A 20329-nucleotide genomic window follows, 5' to 3' on the forward strand; every position below is an offset into this window, starting at 1 on the left:
AATTGATTTGTAAGCGCCTTAGGTCCACTGCACCTCTGCCTGCGGTACGACTCTGACTCTTTGAGTACTTACAGTGTTTGGTTAGCTAATGTATTCGCTTGCGCATCATTTATAGTAGCATGGCAAGTTCCTTTCCTTCTTTCTCCTCTTCCAGTCAACATCATTCAAATACTCATCAACATGAAGGGCTGACCACACCTGCCGTGTGTTTATGGTGGCATGGCAAATTTATGCTGAATGCAGTGCATTTGACTTTATAATGAGGTTTCGTGCGATTGGATTCAGTGTGCTTCGCTGTAGTGCCCCAATGAAAAGCGAATTGCCTTTGTAGTTAAGAAGTGTGCCTATTTATATGGTGGTGTGCATTTTCTTTTACTTTCTTTCAGCTTTCTCTGAACCTTGGAACGCTGCATGTTTCTGTGGTTTCATTAATGCAATGGAACTGGGGAGCGTAGCGCCTCCCTGATAATCTCAAAGAAAAAGAAAAAAGCACCATGATCTGTTTGAGATGGGAACTGCGGGCAACGACTATAGACGCGATCCAATACGTTCCCAGTGCGCTTGCTGGTGATGTTTGCCTCCCACATGGTTTGGGACATGATAGGAACCAACTATTTTTTGTTGGACGTAGATACTCTGTTTTCTCATTCGCATTGAACACCCTTTGAATGCTGCACTATCTTGGAGAATTCGAAATGAAAGATGCATTCACTCACTATGTAACAGATAAGATTGTACTTGCTCTAACCAAGTAGTTTTTGCAATTCGCACAGCTGGTTAGTTTCTCAATGGAACCACCAACAGAAGAACCATTCTCAGCAATACCAGCAAAAAGTAAACCCACCTATCTCCTGTCATCCAGCTGGGATATCTATCATCGTGGCAAAACTTGAACTACAAACAATTCGGCAGGCATTCGATAGGGCCCAAAGTCTGCAAGCAGGCATTAGAAACAATTCAGCAGGCATTCGACCATACGACCCAACGTTTGCAAGCAGCACAGCGCCTCTGTCTAACTAATCTAACCAACCTTCCTTGCCCCACTTCATGGCCTATTGGTGCTGGATTCGCCGAGGCGGGAGATGAGCTGATAGATGGCAGCCGTCAGCCTGTTGTTTGACTCCACCACAGCAGCGTTAGACTCGAGCACTCTGCCATGCGATGCAACCACAGCTGCGTTGGAGGCGATCAACTCTTCAGTAGTCCTTGCTCTAGTCCTTGGGGGTACTGCCTGTATCTGCAGAGACAACGGCGGCTTCAGCGGTTGGCATATATACGAAAAAACAAGAGTTACATCTCTGGAGATCATGGATGCCAACGTATTATTATTAAGCCACATGCATGTTCTTGTAGTAGATGTATCATTCAAGATAGTACAATATATTTGGCAAACGCTCTAAACCAATCATAACCCACGTGTGGCGTGGCGTCCAATCAAGCTGTCAAACACGCTGCTGTGATCCACCTCGGACGTGCGTGCAAGTAGGCCATTTGCATCCTTACTTTGCGGTACAGATCCTGTCCACCCCCTGGCTCTGCCCCATCCAGATTCCAGTAAAACAACTTCACATCTTCACCGTCGTATCTAAAAATCTTCTATCGTACACTATAGTCGTACCAACAGAAGATGTTCCAAATGAAAATAAAAATGAATGGTTTCTAAGTCGATACTACTATGTGAGAACTACTTGCAAGCTTCTGCAAAGACGTGATCAGCGAAGGCCTCTCTCTCTCTCTCTCTGCTTCTAGTGGCTTGTTAATTACTAGATAGATAAGCCATCATCTAGCCTTTCTTTTTCTGTTCACCAATGCACATACTACTGCCTATGTCACCCAACATACTATCAGCTCGGGAGTCGGGACTGTGCCTAATAATATGAGCATACACCATTTGGACACGTGTGTAAAGCTTCATAAAAAACAATTATATTTTAGGCCTGCAAGGTGGAGGGATGAGAAGCTCAAAGCACAAAAGAAGACTGGCTCAACACATGAGCTATTTGGCAAGCAGGATGTATTAGTGCATTGCATTATCAATTAATTTGGAGGAACCAAAAGAAACACAATGTAAAAGCAAAAGGTGTCTGCAACAATTACCTCATTTTCCACTGGTCTGGCAGGCCATTCAAACACATGGCATGTGTTATCAATTGTGTAACGCCTTCTACTCCATAAATTTCCTTTGATGAAAAATTTGTTTATGATAACGCCGGAGACCTATATGATAACCAAGATGGTCACTGGAAATTTCATACCACAAGCAAAATGACAAGAGACAAAAAATGTGTTCAAAATGTTCCATACTTTAACTTAGACGGACCATGCTCTTTTAGTATCCTTCGAGATGAGGTGTATTCAGGAGTTATCGGAAATGTATCCACACTGCTTTGAGGTACAACGGCAACAACACCTTGAGCAAGATTATTTATAGCAGTAACTTCATTTCCCAGTAGCTGAAAGATTTGACGATTCTGCAGAAGCCCTAAGATTTGATTTTCAGTTGCCCATCCCTGATTGCTGTTCAAACTTTCTCTGAGATCATTTGCAATTGCAAACCCGTGAGCCTCGGAATTTTCTAGGGCAGTGTGGGCCTAATGGCCTGGGCTGGCAGTATAGCCCGTTAGTCTTAGGATTAATTAGAGATAAGGGTCGCTTTCTTAGGGATCAAGTAAGCCTTGCTTGAGAGTCAAGTAAACCTCTCTATATAAAGAGAGGAGATGTATCAATCTAATCAAGCAAGAATTAAGAAGGAAATCCCTTCCATCTTGCCTGCCCGTGGGCAAAAGGCCCCCGGCTGGCCCTCTCGCGCCCTCCTTCTAGCAGCGCCATAACAATTTGGTATCAGCTAGCTTCGATTTGATCATGTCTTCACCGCCGCCCAACCCATCTCTTCCGCTGCCGGTCACCTCGTCGCCTCCGGTGACCACCACGACCGTCGCCCCGCTCTTGCCCGCGCCGGGATCCTCCGTCGCGCCCGCCCCCGTCGTCCTCACCCCGGAGGTGTCCGGGGTGCTGCGGGACCTAACACAGGCGGTCCAGGAGATCCACCTGTTCTTGGCCGAGTCCTACGAGCCGCACCCGGCTACGCCGCCCATCACCGCCACTGCGCCGCCGTGGCTGCCGCTGCACCATGCGGCCCCCGCCGCGCTCGCCGGGCTGCTGCAGCAGCCGCTGCAGCTGGCATCCACCTCCCCGTCCTGGCTACCGTGGCAGCCGCCGCACCAGGCGGCCTCCGCCGCGCTCGCCGGGCTGCTGCAGCAGCCGCTGCAACTGCCATCCACCGCCACCACCGCCCCGTCCTGACTGCCATAGCAGCTGCCACTACAAGAATTCTGTTAATCCATGACGGATTGAATCCGTCATCGACCTATGCAAAATTATCATGGAAGGCTATGTGTGACAGATTTAAAATCCGTCATGTATATCGCGTCATAATTTGTTCAATGCACACTCCTTGACGGATCATCCAAAACCGTCATGGACCATGACGGTTCTTGACCGTCATGGGTGGCACTTAACTAATATGCACATAACAGCGTTAACGTGCATGCCACATCAGCATTTGACATGGATCCGATGTGGCAGCTCATGAAGTGATCGGCCCAACACGAATTTTGAGCCACTAAAATTTAGCTCCATGCAAAACTAACGCCCATGTAGTAATCAACCCAATTGCAATTTTGGCCCATTAAATTTTAGGACTGTACAAGGCCCACTAGTTTTAGTCTCAACGATTACATAGAAGGAAAAAAATATAAACACAGCAGGAAAAAGTTACACATATAAAACTTAAAATTACAGATATTTCAGTACAATAGATCAGTCAAAGACTAGAAAAACAAAAGAAACTGAAAACTAAAAACACCCTATACTAACTCCTATACTAACTCTGCAGCCACAGCGTTGCAGTCAAAAAAAACTCTGCAGCCACAGCGATGATAAACAAAAAGGAAAAACTCTGCAACCACCACCGCCCCGCTCAGCTCTCACCGGACGACAATCGGGGGTTATTCCCGTGCATTTCTGTACGCAGATCCGGCCAACCACGCCGGCGTCATCGGAGGCAGAACATTATCCGCAAATATCTTGCCTCAACTCATGCTGGAGATTGCCTGCGCGTCGACAAAAGTTAAGACAGCCTCGAAAAATCCAAAGTAGAGAGGAAGGGGGACTTGGTGGGGCGAGCGGCACATAGCAGCAGTCAACGGAGAAGTCGATGGTGAGGACGACGCAGGCGACGGATGCGGGCCCGAAGGGGCGGCAGCGCCCCAGCACAGCGCAGCCCCCAGCGGCATGGGCCCGGTAGCGGCTCTGTGCAGCCCCCGCGGTTCGGCACGCCCACGACAGGGTCGCCCTCTCCCTGCAGCAACATGGCCATGACCTGCATCAATGAGATTCATGATTTGCATCAACGACCTGCCACGATCTGGCCGGTTGGGAGAGAAAGGGGCAGGAGAGGCTAGAGGTGAGGGAAGGGGGTGGTGGTGGTGTAAGCGTGTAGGGAGGTAGGACGCCCGTGGCCGCTCCGTGATCCACCCAGGGTTGCCATGGACTCGCGGATCTCGGCGGGATCTGACCGGAGAAGGGAGTGCAGGGGGCGCGGCCGGTTGAGGGGTGGATGGGCATGGTGGGTAGGCGTCGGAGTGGGAGGATTTGCGCACAACGGGGAGGAGCCGGAGGAGGTGGGTTCGGCGAGCTGGCGACATGAGAGGAAGGAGGTGGGTGGTGCGGCCGGGGAGGGTGCTGCCGTTCGAGTTCTGGCGGCGTGGGGGGTCAGCGCCGGATATTGCGCGTGGGTGGGCTGAAGATCAGACGAGAAAGAGGGGAGGTTTGCTAGCGGTCGGATCTCAGAGTAGCAGACGGTTCAGATCTGCGATCCGTGGGACGCTCTGCTCACCCAATCACAACACGAGTTTTCCCTCACACTGGATCGCCACATCGGCAGGGCAGTTGATTTCTAAAAAAAAAGCAGCGGCAGGCCGTGACGGTTTGGAGAGACAGCGTTAAAAACAAAGCTAAGTCCTACAACTCGTTTTATGAGCTTTTCCTCGCCGGCCAAGATGGTTTAGAGAATAGGTTACACCATATGTTGATACCTATATAGATGAAATTAACAAATTATATTCATATTTTTGTGAGTAAACATGAATTAATTTTTGGAGCCACATATTTTATGTCCGCAATCTATTTGATGTGTACGAGTGCAAAGTTCTATGTCCGCAATCTGTTACACCATGATTTTTTGACTAACTGGTATTGAACTATGCAAGTATGTGAGAGGTGCACGAATCGTTCAATTCTTTTACTAAAATTTTGGAGTGTAGGTGCATTACCAAAAGAAAAACGTTCAAGTGATCCTTTAGTCAGGCTGGTACCATAGTTGTCACGCACTATTCTCTTCACCCAAGAGGTTTTGGGATCATGTCATGATTGCATTTTTATTAAAACCTAAAATATATGGCCTCTAGAAAAGAACAAAGGCCATATGGGCTTTGTAGGGTTTCTGGGCACATTCGCATCTTGCTGATCGATGACGGTTTCTATGACGGACGAGGGAAAATCGTCATCGACTGTGATGGATTTTTATAACGTCACCGGAAATCCGTCATGAATTAACAGTTTTCTTGTAGTGTGCCGCACCAGGTGCCCTCCGCCGCGCTCACCGGGCCGCTGCAGCAGCTGCCATCCACCGCCACCACCGCCACCGCTCCTGGCGACCTCCTCCGCGCCCGGCGCTTCGCCGCAGCAGCCGCTGCAACTGCAGCAGCCATTGCCGGTCAGCTCCTGCCCCGCATCGACCGCGCCGACGGGAGTCCCGATCCACCAGATCAAGTCCCCGCCGTCGCCATCACCGCTTCCCCAGGGCGTCCCCATCCAGCAGATCAAGTTCCCGCCGTCGCCGTCACCGCTTCCAGCTTGGATCACTACCCGCCATGTGTCGGCGGCGGTGAGGCTGCAGGCTGCTGCGCGCCGCCTCCTAGCGCGTCGGCGTGTGCGGGAGATGTGTGGTCTGCAGCTGCCGCTCCTCCCAGTTGCGCTTCGCTGCGCAAAGAACCTCGATCACGTCCGCTGCGTCGAGGATCTTGGGCATGCTGTTTTCCCCACGGACAGCGCCCTCAAAGTTTGTGACATCGGCGGTTGGGGAGGCGCACCCCTCCTCGCCATTCTTCATCGACAGCCCTCCACTCCTCTATGTGCGGTGCCGACCAACAGCCGTCCGGCAGGGAGAAGGCATGTTGTCACCGACAGGACCGCATAGCACCACTGCATTCCGCCGCCGGCCGCCGCAAGGGCGCCTCCGCTGGTCGCTCTTGCAACCACTTCCAGGTGGCCATACACATGCACTCCTTTTGTCTAGATGGTGTCCATGGGATCCAGGTGGGTGTACACGTGCATGTTCGACGTGCGGATGGTGTCCACTTTTTTTGTTAAGAGGTCCAAAATAAAGCATCCCAGTCCATTTCAGGTTGAATAATAAAACAAGCCGAGATGTAAAAGGCTTGTTTTTAGGTGTTAGGTTTGTGTTGCGTCAAGTCATGGTTATAAGTTGGCTAGGCTGCAGCTTGAGGACAAGCTGCATGTCCAGGTGGGGTGTAGTGTTAGAGTACGTAATGGGCCTAATGGCCTGGGCTGGCAATATAGCCCGTTAGTCTTAGGGTTAATTAGAGATAAGGGTCGCTTTCTTAGGGGTCAAGTAAGCCTTGCTTGGGAGTCAAGTAAATCTCTCTATATAAAGAGAGGGGATGTATCAATCTAATCAAGCAAGAATTAAGAAGAAAATCCCTTCCATCTTGCCTGCCCGTGGGCAAAAGGCCCCCGGCCGGCCCTCTCGCGCCCTCCTTCTAGCAGCGCCATAACACAGTGAGACCTAAAGGTTCAAACTAGTTAGTAGATGTATCAACATAATTCGACATTCTGAAACAATTGTGTTTTGTGCCATGATCCAGTTAGAAGTGGCTATACTCAAACTATTACTCATAGCACCGGAAAGAAGAGAACATAGAGTAACATGCATGCCCAAGATATAAAAATGTGTACGCTGATATTTTTATGGAAAATATATCAGATTTGTAATACCTTGGAACGCACTTGGGACCTTAAGCTTGAACCAAGTTGCAGATCCAGGATCATTATCACCCCCCTGAGGAATGGAAGATCCATGTAATGTATTACTATCACCCCCCTGAGGTATTGAAGAACCATGTAAAGTATCATTTTGAATCTGCTGAGATATGGAAGATCCATATAAAGTGTCATTCTCAGGATTGGGTTGATTGGTGGGAACCCTTTCATCCTAGAGACAAGCAGATTGCAATAAGTTATTAACACGAAAAGAAGCAATCCCAAGAATGAAAAGAACTACTCCCTCTGTAAACAAATATAAGAGCGTTTAGATCACTAAAGTAGTGATCTAAACGCTCTTATATTTCTTTATGGAGGGAGTAGAAAAATAAATACAGATTTTGCTTAGATCCTTCATTCGCACAATTACGGAAGGGTAAACCTCCTCATTTACCTCATTTTCGTTTTCAGGCTGGAAGGTATCAGCAGAGGGTACCTGCATCAAACACCACATTATTCAAATGGAGAAGTATGTTCAAGCAAATACTTGGACACGACCATGCAGCCGTCCGCACAAGCCATACACTTAACTGAAAGCTAACATTAACTGGTCCAGATGACCATGGTCAAAGTAGTTAGAACAAAAGCTCAACAAGTACATTTTTGAACGGAAACTGTAGTGTAGGCCCCAACAATAGAAAAATATTAATAAGAGAAAAAATATACAAGGGGGGAATATTTACATGGATAAGAATGAGAAGGGGCTATACAAAACACAAAGCACAAAAGCAGGCTTGGCACTAGAGCTCCAGCCTCAAGCTAATATAACCAAGCACTAAGAGCGGTGGAAGCTCCTCCTTCATTCTGTAAGCAAGAAGGAAGAGATCCCTCTTGAAATTTAAAAACCAAAAAGCCCAACAGGGGCATATGCTGTAAAAAAACTTTGGCGTTTCAATTAATTCTTCCATGGACAGCAGGGGAAGACGAGGGTGGCAACAGTTGGTGCTGAAGCTACAGTACCAGAAAAGATGGTCTCTCGTTTCCAAAGCACCGGTTGTCCAAAGAATATAAACCAGATCCCCTAGGAGGAATACACGACATTGAAGCATGTCCTTGGTGTTTGAGCCTATCGTTTAGGAGAAGGCAATACAGGCAAAGCCTTTGAGCTTAGGGGAAGACTAGGAATTCCAGAGCCAAGAGGTAAAACGAAGAAGCCCGAAGGTGCTGAAAGATGAGCTCTGTAGATTTTGGAAGAGGAGTATGCTCCAAGAGAAAATCCCAAAGAATTTAGCCAAATTGTCTGGAATTTCCCAGACTTGTGCATATCTGATTTACTGGAATCGTCTCAAAATTTTCTGGGCACCTCGAATTTTGAGTATTTCGTACCATTAGCAGCATTTCAGGTGTTATTTTGTCAACATTTGTGTATATTCGAGAAACCAGTTGGCAGCATTGAACTATAACAAGGGCAAGGCGTAGACATATTTGCAATCATCTATAAGTACATGAAAACTCAAGTAAAACCAAACTAAAGCATGAAATTTTTCATATTAAATAGTAGAGGTTCACAGCATCAAAGAGCAAAAGCATGATTGGTTCGACATTAGCTCAACATAAGTTGACAAGACAAAATCATCCACAGATGGATAAATGCATAGCAATGGGCTATCATCTAGAGCCCCAAAAGTTTGCCTAGCAATTGTCCAAACAAGTGCAGTAAGTTCTGGCCAATTGTAGGCTGATCTCACTCCAAAACTGCCCTGTCAAAGCGGTTGCAGAGGTTCTCACCAGCCATCTCAAACTAACAACGGGATCACCGCAAATGATCGTTAGTTCCTCAACCTGGGATTGCTGTCCCACCATATCCAGCCTGCCGACCTCCCATGCACATATATATGCGGGTGACACGCTAATTTTGGTTTCGCATGCAGTACGCACGCACCTTAAGCGGAATCTGGATGAACTTCACCCGCAGCCGACAGGCCTCGTCATAAATTTCCACAAGAAGGTTCCATTCCCACTCCCACTCCCAATTTCAACACGAGCAAAGTAGGAAACAGAGCAATACTGGCAAATTAACATTACTACCTGGCGCATCTGTTGAGCAAATCGGAAGTTGTTGGCGGCCAGAATCATCGCGTCGAACTCTGCCTCGGCGACCGGATCCACATTTACCTCATTTTCATTTACAGGCTGGAAGGTATCAGCAGGGGGTACCTGCATCAAACACCACATTATTCAAATGGAGAAGTACGTTCAAACAAATGCTTGGACACGACCATGCAGCCGTCCGCACAAGCCACAGACATTTGTGTATATTCGAGAAAACAGTTAGCAGCATTGAACTATAACAAGAGCAAGGCAAAGACATATTTGCAATCATCTATAAGTACATGAAAACTCAAGTAAAACCAGACTAAAGCATGAAATTTTTCATATTAAATAGTAGACGTTGACAGCATCAAAGAGCAAAAGCATGATTGGTTCGACATAAACTTTTGGGTTTGACATTAGTTCAACATAAGTTGACAAGACAAAATCATCCACAGATGGATAAATGCATAGGAATGGGCCATCATCTAGAGCCCCAAAAAATTGCCCAGCAACTGTCCAAACAAGTGCAGTAAGTTGTGGCCAATTGTAGGCCGATCTCACTCCAAAACTGCCCTGTCAAAGCGGTTGCAGAGGTTCTCACCAACCATCTCAAACTAACAACGGGATCACCGCAAATGAATCGTTGGCTCCTCAACCTGGGATTGCTGTCCCACCATATCCAGCCTAACCACCTCCCATGCGCATATATATGCGGGTGACACGCTAATTTTAGTTCCGCATGCAGTACGCACGCACCTTAAGCGGATTCTGGATGAACTTGACCCGTAGCCGACAGGCCTCGTCATAAATTTCCATTCCAGTCCCAGTCCCAGTCCCACTCCCAATCTCAACATGAGCAGAGTAGGAAACAGAGCAATGGCATAACATTACTACCTGGCGCGAATTTTGAGCAAATCGGAGGTTGTCGGTGGCCAGCATCATCGCGTCGAACTCTGCTTCGGCGTCCGGATCCACATCCTCCTCCTCCTCCATGGTTGCCAGCACGATGTCGACGCCGATGTCGAAGCCCTGAGCGGCCATCTCCGCCGCCGTCAGGACCAGAGGTACCCCCATCCCCTCCGCCACGAAGCTAGCAGAGGACCCCTCAACCTCCGCCCCGGCCACGGAGCCCCCGCCCGCCTTGGAAGACGCCTCCGCCACGACCCTCTCCGCCTGGGCCTTGGAGCCTCCACCCACCGGGCCCGCGGTCACCCCCGCCAGGACGCCACCCCGGACCCCCTCCGCCTCAGGCTCGGAGCCCCTGGTAACCCCCGTCACCTCCGCCCCGGCCTCGGAGCCCCCGCCCACCTCCCAGGACGCCGTCGCCGACTCGTCGTTCCCCGGATCCCCGTTCCCCTGACGATCCATGGGCCTCTCCTCGATCACCTCGCCGCCGCCGCCTCCCGTTCCTCTCCCCCCTTCTCCCACCTTCGATTTTACGAGGGTTTAGCTTAGGGATTTGGGTTTAGTGGCGTGCCGTGGCGGAGGAGCGTGGAGCAGGTAGACGGAATGGAAGGGTGGGGTGGGCAGACGGCGTTTCTTTAAACGGAGGTGGAGTTTAATTTCGAGTTCATCCATAATACCGTGAAGAATTTGGCAGCCAATTTTGGAAATGTTTGATCCATCAAGGCTAAACGAGTCACACTACATTCTTGGCTAGATGCATTTAAAGGAACAACCGACTGAGAATTAATTATTAATCCTCAATCTTTTTTGAGCTGTTATTAATTCACAATCTCCTAATTGGCATTTGGGAAAATGTTTTCTTCCTTATCTAACACTAGGTCTAATTTTCATGCCCTTTTATGAAACTTTCGCCACTTCCCGTTACCCTCAACCGTTCAATTCTCTAAAATGAGCGGCCGGTTCTTTGAGATATGGACACCAATGTCGTTGTTGTATAGCACGGGAAAAAGAAAGCAGAACTGGCATCTCGCTCCCAACCCTACCGATTGTGGCGGCGGCGGCTGACAACTATGGAGGACGACGGCGCTGCGGAGGGCGGCCATGGATGGGTTGTGGAGCAGGCGTCGGTGAGTGCTGCTGCAGCGGAGGGTGACGGTGCGGCTATATACGGGTTATGCTAGGTTTCTGCGGCAGGCTCGGCAAGGGGCGCAACGAATGTTCCATTAGGATTTTCACCAGCTTTCGGTCTCAGTTTATTTCATATTTGTAAAAATTCGGAGAAACTTGGTTGTTGGCTATGATCGCAAGTTTTTAGGCATTTTAAGGAAATCAAACTCAAGATTAAGGATTATAAGAGGAGACGAACAATTTTCCTATTTAAAAAGGGAGGTAAATGGAACACAAGCCGAGCACTGTTATGAGCGCAATCGCTCATACCCACTAGCATCGCCTTCATCACTTCAAAACTCACCTCTTTTGTGAAGGGGGCAACACAATCAACAATCACATCTACCATGAAACTGAAGGAGAAGAGGGGAGAGGAGATTCAAGGGGAGTTGCTTCACTTAGATCCATCCGGATTCCTCCATGAGCAATGCTAGAGCTACATACCTTTTTTACGGGAATTCATCATACGAACCAGCGTGGAGCACATCTTATTGGAATGGAGGGAGGTATTGGGTCACCTCGTGAAACTCAGGGGTCCGAGAGAATTAGCTGGTAGGGGGCGAGGGTCCGTAACCAACGCATAACAAATCCGTAGCTTCAGAATTATTGTTCCCCCATCAACAAGATGGACTATAACTATTACAATACTATCGAAATGATTTCCGTTTATCCATCTTTGTGTTTCTTGTGAGATTAGATATTTGTAATTTCTAGTCATACTTTGACTCGGAGATCGGGATAAAGATAATAATTCATCTTGTTGTAACTATTACAATACTATCGAGATGATTTCCGTTTATCGATCTTTGTGTTTTTTGTGATCCCTCTCATGTGCGCGAGTAGTCCACCTCAGGCAGGAGAGATGTAGGGGATTGGTAACGTGTGATCGTGCCTAACACTTATTGTAATATGTGCGGTTACTTTGAGTATTGGTGTTGGATGAACACTTAAGCAAAACCGTTCTTGCTACCAGGGCCCAACATTCTAACTAATCTATACTCTACATGTCTTCCATTTCTCTGAAGATTTCGTTTACAACACAACATCAAACTCCAATATCATGAATTGATAGATAAGGATCGATGTCAAACAGCTCTTCTTCATTTCTTCTGCAGGGCAGCTATTTTCAGAGATTTTGTGTAGTGTTGTGATTAACTGGGCTATGTTGGTTGTTTTACGTAGCAAGCCCAACTGTGGAAGCAACTTCTACAAGCATCCGAATCATTGACCATCTACTTCTTAGATCAAATCCAAACGCGCCATCTTTTTTATTCCAAAAAACCAGCTATCAAAAAGAAAAGGTTAGCCTAGCTCATATTTGTGCTAATCCGAGCACACTGACAATAAGAGCCGGCTCATATTAAACATTTCCAATGGAACAAACCATATTGAAGATGTGTTGTTTTAGAGTTTTAAACGACCACGCGAGGCGGACGGGGTAGAGAGGCTAGCCGGGTGGGGGGGTTGCATGGTGTAGAGGAATTGGATGCAGGAGAAGGCCAATGTGAGGATGTTGTCGAGGCTACGGAAAATTGGTATTGACTGATCTCTTGATTCCAACTATCAGTATTAGTAGAACGCCCGTGGGTTGCCACGGTCTTTTCAAATGAATATTAGATGCTACTCATGGAGCTAAAATAAACCAGATGGTTGTTTGTTTCAGAGTCTAGATTCAGTTTCATTAGCAATGTTGGCTTCATTGGCAAAGCTGATTTCAAATAGTTTTTGTTTCAAATCTCAGATTCAGCTTCACAGGCAAGGCAAAGTTGAATCTGGTCTCTAAAGCTAAAACAAATGGGGCCTTCGGTGGTAAAGCTGATTCATAGAATCAGAATCAGGTTCACCGCTGAAGCTTATCTACAGGTGATTTGACAACAATCAAAGTTGAAACAAACATAATCTTATGCCACTGAAGTGAATCCAGGGTGATTGGAATCCAATTGAAGTTGGAACAAATAGGGCTTTTAAGGTTGCGCATCCAAAAGTAAAATTGCGGTTCCGCAATGTACCGGCGACTGGCCAGCCAATTAACTAGTGACACCTCGTACCGTATTAAATACTATATAAATATTGTGTTGTATGCAAAGTTTCCACTGTTTATGAAATATTGGTATTTTAGTAGGTGGTCCACCAACAAAGTACTACTTTGGTCAGTCTAACAGGTCTGGAGTACTACTTTTTGTCAGATAGGGACGTGCATACATTAACCTCTTCTCTCTCCCTTGCAAACAAATCTATAGACTTTATTACATGTTAGCAAACTAAAAACATTCTTATCTTTTAAACCATAATTTCGTATTTGAAATATTTTATATATTTGAACTCTTGACGTCAATACCTTTAAAACCAGACTAATCTTGGATACATTTCAAGCACATTTCACATTTCGTATGTGGAACTAACATATTTCACTTGAAAAATCTGAAACAAGTTAATAACATATTTCAGAATTATGAAATAATAAGCACAGAAAATAAAATTATAATATACAATTGTGAAACTGATTATTTGAAAATATGATCAATGTTTTCACCATGCTTACTATTTCACAATTTAGAACTAACATTTCACTTTTCACTGTCTTCTTTCGCAAGAATAATATATCAATTGCACATTTCACCATTCAAAACCTGCTTTTCACTTTTCGCTCGCTTGTTTCACAAAAAACATATATTTCAATTGCACATTACTCAAAACCTATTTCATTGTTTTCAAATAAATTGTTTCATAGTTTTGAATAATCAATTTCATAATGATACATTATAATTCACTTTATGTGCTTACTATTTCACAATTCAAAACCAACATTTCACTTTCCACTGGCTGTTTCAAAAAAATAACATCTATTTCAATTGTAAATTTCTCAAATAACCAGTTTCGCTCTTTTGAAATAAATTGCTTCGTATTTCCAAATAATCAATTTCACAATGATACCTTAGAATTTCACTTTCCGTGGTTACTATTTCACAATTCAGAGCCTACATTTCAACTTTCACTGGCTTGTTTCATAAAAAATATATTTCAATTGTATATTTCCAAATAAACGGTTACACATTTCACTGGGTTGTGGAGCAAGCATCGGTGAGTGCTGCTGCGGCGGAGGGTGACAGTGCGGCTATATACGGGTCATGCTAGGTTTCTGCGGCGGGCTCGACAAGGGGCGCGACGATTGTTCTACTAGGATTGTCGCCAGCTTTCGGTCTTAGTTTATTTCATATTTGTAAAACAAAATGGAGAAACTTGGTTGTTGGCTATGATCGTAAGTTTTTAGGAATTTTAAGGAGATCAAACTCAAGATTAAGGATTATAAGAGGAGACGAACAACTTTTCTATTTAAAAAGAGAGGTAAATAGAACACAACCTGAGCACTGTTATGAGCGCAATCGCTCATGCGCACTGGCCTCGCCTTCATCACTTCAAAACTCACCTCTTTCATGAAGGGGGCAACACAATCAACAATCACATCTACCATGAAACTGAAGGAGAAGAGGGGAGAAGAGATTCAAGGGGAGTTGCTTCACTTAGATATATCCGGATTCATCCATGAGCAATGCTAGAGCTATATGCCTTTTTTACGGGAATTCATCATACGGACTGGCGTGGAGCACATCTTATTGGAATGGAGGGAGGTATGGGGTCACCTAGTGAAACTCAGGGGTCCGAGAGAATTAGCTGGTAGGGGGCGGGGGTCCGTAACCAACGCATAACAAATCCGTACCCTTAGAATTATTGTTCCTCCATCAACAAGATGGACTATAACTATTACAATACTACCGAAATGATTTCTGTTTATCGATCTTTGTGTTTCTTGTGAGATTAGATATTTGTAATCTCTATTCATACTTTCACTCGGAGATCAGCATAAAGATAATAATTCATCTTGTTGTAACTATTAGTCTATTACAATACTATCGAGATGATTTTCGTTTATCGGTCTTTGTGTTTTTTGTGATCCCTCTCATGTGCGCAAGTAGTCCACCTCAGGCGGGAGAGATGTAAGGGATTGGTAACGTGTGATCATGCCTAACACTTATTGTGATATGTGTGGTTACTTTGAGTATTGGTGTTGGATGAACACTTAAGAAAAACCGATCCTGCTACCAGGGCCCAACATTCTAACTAATCTATACTCTACATGTCTTCCATTTCTCTGAAGATTTCGTTTACAACACAACATCAAACTCCAATTTCATGAATTGATAGATAAGGATCGTTGTCGAACAACTCTTCTTCATTTCTTCTTGAGGGCAGCTATTTTTAGAGATTTTGTGGAGTGTTGTGATTAACTAGGCTATGTGGGTTGTTTTACGTAGCAAGCCCAACTGTGGAAGCAACTTCTACAAGCATCCAAATCATTGGCCACATACTTCTTAGATCAAATCCAAATACACCATCTTTTTTATTCCAAAAAATCTAGCTATCAAAAAGAAAAGGTTAGCCTAGCTCATATTTGTGCTAATCCGAGCACACTGACAATAAGAGCCGGCTCATAATAAACATTTCCAATGGAACAAACCATCTTGAAGATGTGTTATTTTAGAGTCTAGATTCAGGGCCTGTTTGGTTTGGGACTTAATTTGCCATGACTAAGGTTAGGCGTTGGCCACACCTGTGGCGCGCCGCAGAAACTGTGGCGAGCAAAACGAGCGCCGCAACTTAGGCAAAAAAATTCTGCTGCAGAAGCCCGTATAGATTGTGGCGAGCCAAACTTCAGTAGAAAATCAAACGCACGCCTAGGAGGTTGTGGCTCGCCACACGTTTGGCGTGGCAACCGATGGCCGGGAACCAAACAGCCTCTCAGTTTCACTAGCAATGTTGGTTTCATTGGCAAAGCTGATTTGAAATAGTTTTTGTTTCAAATTCCAGATTCAGCTTCACAGGCATGGCAAAGTTGAATCTGGTCTCTAAAGCTAAAACAAATGGGGCCTTCGGTGGTGAAGCTTATTCATAGAATCAGAATCAGGTTCACCACTGAAGCTTATCTACAGGTGATTTGACACCAATCAGAATTGAAACAAACAGAATCTTATGCCACTGAAGTGAATCCAGGGTGATTGGAATCCAATTGAAGTTGGAACAAATAGCGCTTTTAAGGTTGCGTATCCAAAAGTAAAATTGCGTGGTTCAGCTATGTACCGGCGACTGGCGAGCCAATTAACTAGTGACACCTTGTACCGTATTAAATATTGTGTTGTATACAAAGTTTCCATAGTTTATGAAATATTGGTATTTCAGTAGGTGGTCCACCAACACAGTACTACTTTTGTCAGTCTAACGGGTCTGGAGTACTACTTTTTGTCACACAGGGACGTGCATACATCAACCTCTTCTGTCTCCCTTGCAAACAAATCCATAGACTTTATTACATCTTACTCCCTCTGTTCCGTAATATAAGAACGTTTTTCAAGGTATGTTAGCTTGAAAAACGTTCTTATATTATGGGATGGAGGGAGTAGCAAACTGAAAACATTCTTATCTTTTAAACCATAATTTTGTATTTGAAATAATTTATATATTTGAACTCTTGACCCCAATACCTTTAAAACTAGACCGATCTTGGATACATTTCAAGCACATTTAAATTTCAACATTTCACATTTCGTATGTGGAACTAACATATTTCACTTGAAAAAACTGAAACAAGTTAATAACATATTTCAGAATTATGAAACAATAAGTACAGAAAATGAAATTATAATATACGATTGTGAAACTGGTTATTTGAAAATGTGAACAATGTATTTCAGCTTCTGTGCTTACTATTTCACAATTCAGAACTAACATTTCACTTTTCACTGTCTTCTTTCGCAAGAATAATATATCAATTGCACATTTCACAATTCAAAACCTACTTTTCACTTTTCGCTCGCTTGTTTCACAGAAAACATATATTTCAATTGCACATTACTCAAAAACTATTTAATTGTTTTCAAATAAATTGTTTCATAGTTTGGAATAATCAATTGCACATTACACGTGTTTGATATATATCCAATATTAGTTAACTTCTAAAGGTCTTGGCGTCAGGAGTTCAAATATATAAATTATTTCAAAAACGAACTTAAATTTTAAAATATATAAATGTGTTTAACTTGTCAAGATGAAAAGAGTCCATGGATTTGTTTACAATGAAGAGCGAAAAGACATGCATGCGTGTGTGTCTGAGAAAAGAGAGTGAGCTGTAACATTAATGCCTGACAAATGGAGTGGGATAGTAGCTGTATTAGACTGGATATTCAGTTTGTATAGCAAAAAAAAAAGGTGCTTTTTTTTGATCGAATCTTAAAGCAGATATGGAATGGTAAGATTATTACCGGTAGGAGGCGGAACTGAACAATACGACTTTGCGGGTTGTGCATACTCCAGCCCAATTTGGCTTCAGAGCATCTATACCAGACCATGTATAATGCCCCGACCCGTAAAATAACCGTTAAAATATGGGTCCGCGCGAAAAATGCTGTCCGATCAAACACTGTCGTTGGACACGTAAACAAATTTGAGGGGCGCGGTAAAATCCCATCTCCAACTCGCAAACGCAGGTTTCCCCGTCGACCCGACGGTGCCCTGTATTCCAGAAAGCGGTTGGCGAGAGGGACATTTCAGCCCGCGCGCCCATTCCCCAGCCCCTTCCGCAGCCGCCCGCCATTGGTTCCCCCCGTCGGCTGCCGGCAATTCCGGCCATATCTGCGGACGGAATCATGCCGCGGGGGCACCCCTCACCCTGTTCCACCTAGCTGCTTCACCGGCTCCCCTGATTCGCTGAGCCGAGCCGCCTCTAGTCACCGTCGCCGCCCCGGGATCGACTGCCGCAGAGCCACCGCCACGAGCCGCCCTTAGTCGCCGTCGCCGCCCCGGGATCGACCGCCACAGAGCCACCGCCCCGAGCCGTCGGTGAGTACTTGTGCTTGTGCTTTGGGATGTGATTTCGTATTTGTGAATTTAGATGGAATTGAGCCCTCGCAGGAGGTTTTTTCTTGAGGATTCGGACGACTCGGATGTTGAGACGCTGCTTGAGAACCATCGACAGCAGATGTTGGTGATGGCCCTCGCCGTGAAGGAGAATGAAGATGAGAACCGAAAGAGACGGCGAGGATCGACCGTCGGCCGTCTTTGCATTCCTTGAAATCGCCATCTCGGGAATGAGATGTTGATGCAAGATTACTTCGCGGACAATCCAATATATCCGCCGCACCTCTTCCGGAGAAGGTACCGAATGCGTCGATCCCCCTTTGTAAAAATAGTGCAAGCTTTTGAGAGGCCAATTGTCGGTATTTTACTCAAAGAAGAAATGCCGCGGGCTTGAAGGGATTCAGTGCATATTAAAAAAAATCTCGACAGCTCTGCGGGTAATTGCATACGGCATTCCGGATGACTATGCCGACGAGTACCTTTGCATTGGTGAAGATACTGCAATTGAGGCAGTGCGTACGTTTGCCAAAGTGATCATCCGTGTCTGTGGTCCTGAATATCTTCGGGCACCCGACGAGGAAGACATAAAAAAGTTTATGGCATCAAGTGAGAGAAGAGGTTGGCCTGGCATGCTAGGAAGCATTGATTGTATGCATTGAACTTGGAAAAACTGCCCGAAGGCATGGCAGGAAATGTATTGTGGCAAGTCTCGTGATGCAACAATTGTGCTAGAGGCCGTATCATCCGAGGATTTATGGATTTGACATTGCTTTTTTTGGTATGCGGGGTACTCTCAATAATATCAATGTGTTGCAATTGTCTCATTTGTTTGCTAGGATTGCTAGTGGTGATGCTTCTGCTTGCAACTACACTATCGATGGGCATGACTACACAAAGGGGTACTATCTTGCACATGGTATCTACCCTTGTTGGTGCACATTTGTTAAGAGTATCAGAGACCCCAAAACTAGGAAACAATGTGAATTTGCAAGGGTACAAGAGGCAGCCCGAAAAAATATTGAAAGAGCATTCAGGGTTTTGCAATCTAGGTTTGCCATTGTTCGTCGTCCTGCTCGTTTTTTGGGACAAGCGATCCTTGAAAACATCATGACATGTTGTGTTATTCTTCACAATATGATTCTTGAAGATGAGAGAGGCATGAATTTAGAGTTCTTCTATGACAATGTTGGTAGCCGTGTCAAACCAGTTAGAGACCCTAACCGCATTAGAGCATTTCTTCAGACCTATCGGGAGATTGAAAATGCAAACACCCACTTTCAGCTTCAGGAGGATCTCATTGAGCATTATTGGCAAAGGGCTGGGCGGTAACACATTCCATTTTTGCATTCATTTCAGTTAATTCATGTGTGATTTGTATTCGGGACAAGTTTTGTATTGAATTATTTAGTTTGCTTCGGTGATTTCAATAATTATTGTAATTTGGATGATTGTGGTATTGTAATATTGAAATTTTATCTTATATTTAATTAGTAATTCTAAATATGTGGCATATGTGTCAAATTCAGATAAAAACACATCTGATTCCTGCGCCGGCCGAGCACTCCGTTTTACATTTCCGCTATGCGGGGTCTGCTAGAGATGCTGTGAGGGCACCTGTCTCTTTCTCGGTTTGGGTGGTGTGGTACTAGCCATATTGCTGGGCACCAATTCTAACTAGAATATGTTCATTCCTAAAAAAAAGAACAAGGGCATATTTTAGCAAGTATTAACAAGAGATAAAATTTCCAACAAAAGATATGTACTCCTCACATCACATTTTTCCAACAAAATTTCCACAAGGATTAGACATTTCTCAGAGGTTACCAACGGACACAACTTCTAATCATCACATTTTTCCTTTAGCACCGTCAGTAACCAAGACAAGTTGTGCTACAGGTTACAACATAAATAGCTACTTTACATGATAAAATACAACAACTCTTCATGAGAACAGCACACCTTTAGATTGTGTTGAGGTTGGATTTTTTTTCCTTATCCTAACAACCGATATATTTGAACATAATCATAGTTAAACATGCCGATGTCTCAAGAATCCAAACAAACACCAGATTTTTCGCCCTTCTGCATATGTTTCCACAACTCAGCATTGTTATTCACATACAGAAAAAGATAATAAGGCTCTTCAGTCATACGAGTATATGGTTTAAAAACATCAAAATAAGGCCATAAA

At 44.9% G+C, this 20329-nt stretch overlaps 1 protein-coding gene across 7 annotated transcripts; it reads right to left on the bottom strand.

Annotated features, from left to right (window-relative positions):
* Positions 1-727: 727 nt before the first annotated feature.
* Positions 728-10666, bottom strand: LOC125524514. Of its 7 annotated transcripts, XR_007290793.1 has the most exons (7): positions 10051-10666; positions 9151-9279; positions 7517-7558; positions 7078-7294; positions 2098-2482; positions 1031-1237; positions 728-933 (listed from the first exon to the last, which is right to left on the bottom strand). XR_007290793.1 is itself a non-coding variant. In XM_048689555.1 (6 exons), the coding sequence occupies exons 1-6, from the start codon at positions 10522-10524 to the stop codon at positions 4097-4099; spliced, it is 1068 nt and encodes a 355-aa protein (XP_048545512.1). In that variant the 5' UTR covers positions 10525-10666; the 3' UTR covers positions 3747-4096. The 7 variants fall into 7 exon arrangements, 5 of the variants coding, with proteins under 5 accessions (XP_048545514.1, XP_048545512.1, XP_048545511.1 ...); XR_007290792.1 differs by having other exon boundaries at positions 728-1237; XM_048689555.1 differs by lacking the exons at positions 728-933; positions 1031-1237; positions 2098-2482 and adding exons at positions 3747-4112; positions 4192-4381.
* Positions 10667-20329: the final 9663 nt, after the last annotated feature.

This window comes from Triticum urartu, chromosome 7 (genome assembly GCF_003073215.2).
Source record: "Triticum urartu cultivar G1812 chromosome 7, Tu2.1, whole genome shotgun sequence".
Lineage (NCBI taxonomy): Eukaryota > Viridiplantae > Streptophyta > Magnoliopsida > Poales > Poaceae > Triticum > Triticum urartu.

Coding starts and splice junctions, on each gene's coding strand:
- LOC125524514 (XM_048689553.1), bottom strand. CDS start 10,524: ATGGATCGTCAGGGGAACGGGGATCCGGGGAACGACGAGTCGGCGACG. Junction 7,559..9,150: donor TTGCTCAACAGATGCGCCAG/GTAGTAATGTTA, acceptor TGTTTGATGCAG/GTACCCTCTGCTGATACCTT. Junction 7,295..7,516: donor AGCCTGAAAACGAAAATGAG/GTAAATGAGGAG, acceptor GCTTGTCTCTAG/GATGAAAGGGTTCCCACCAA.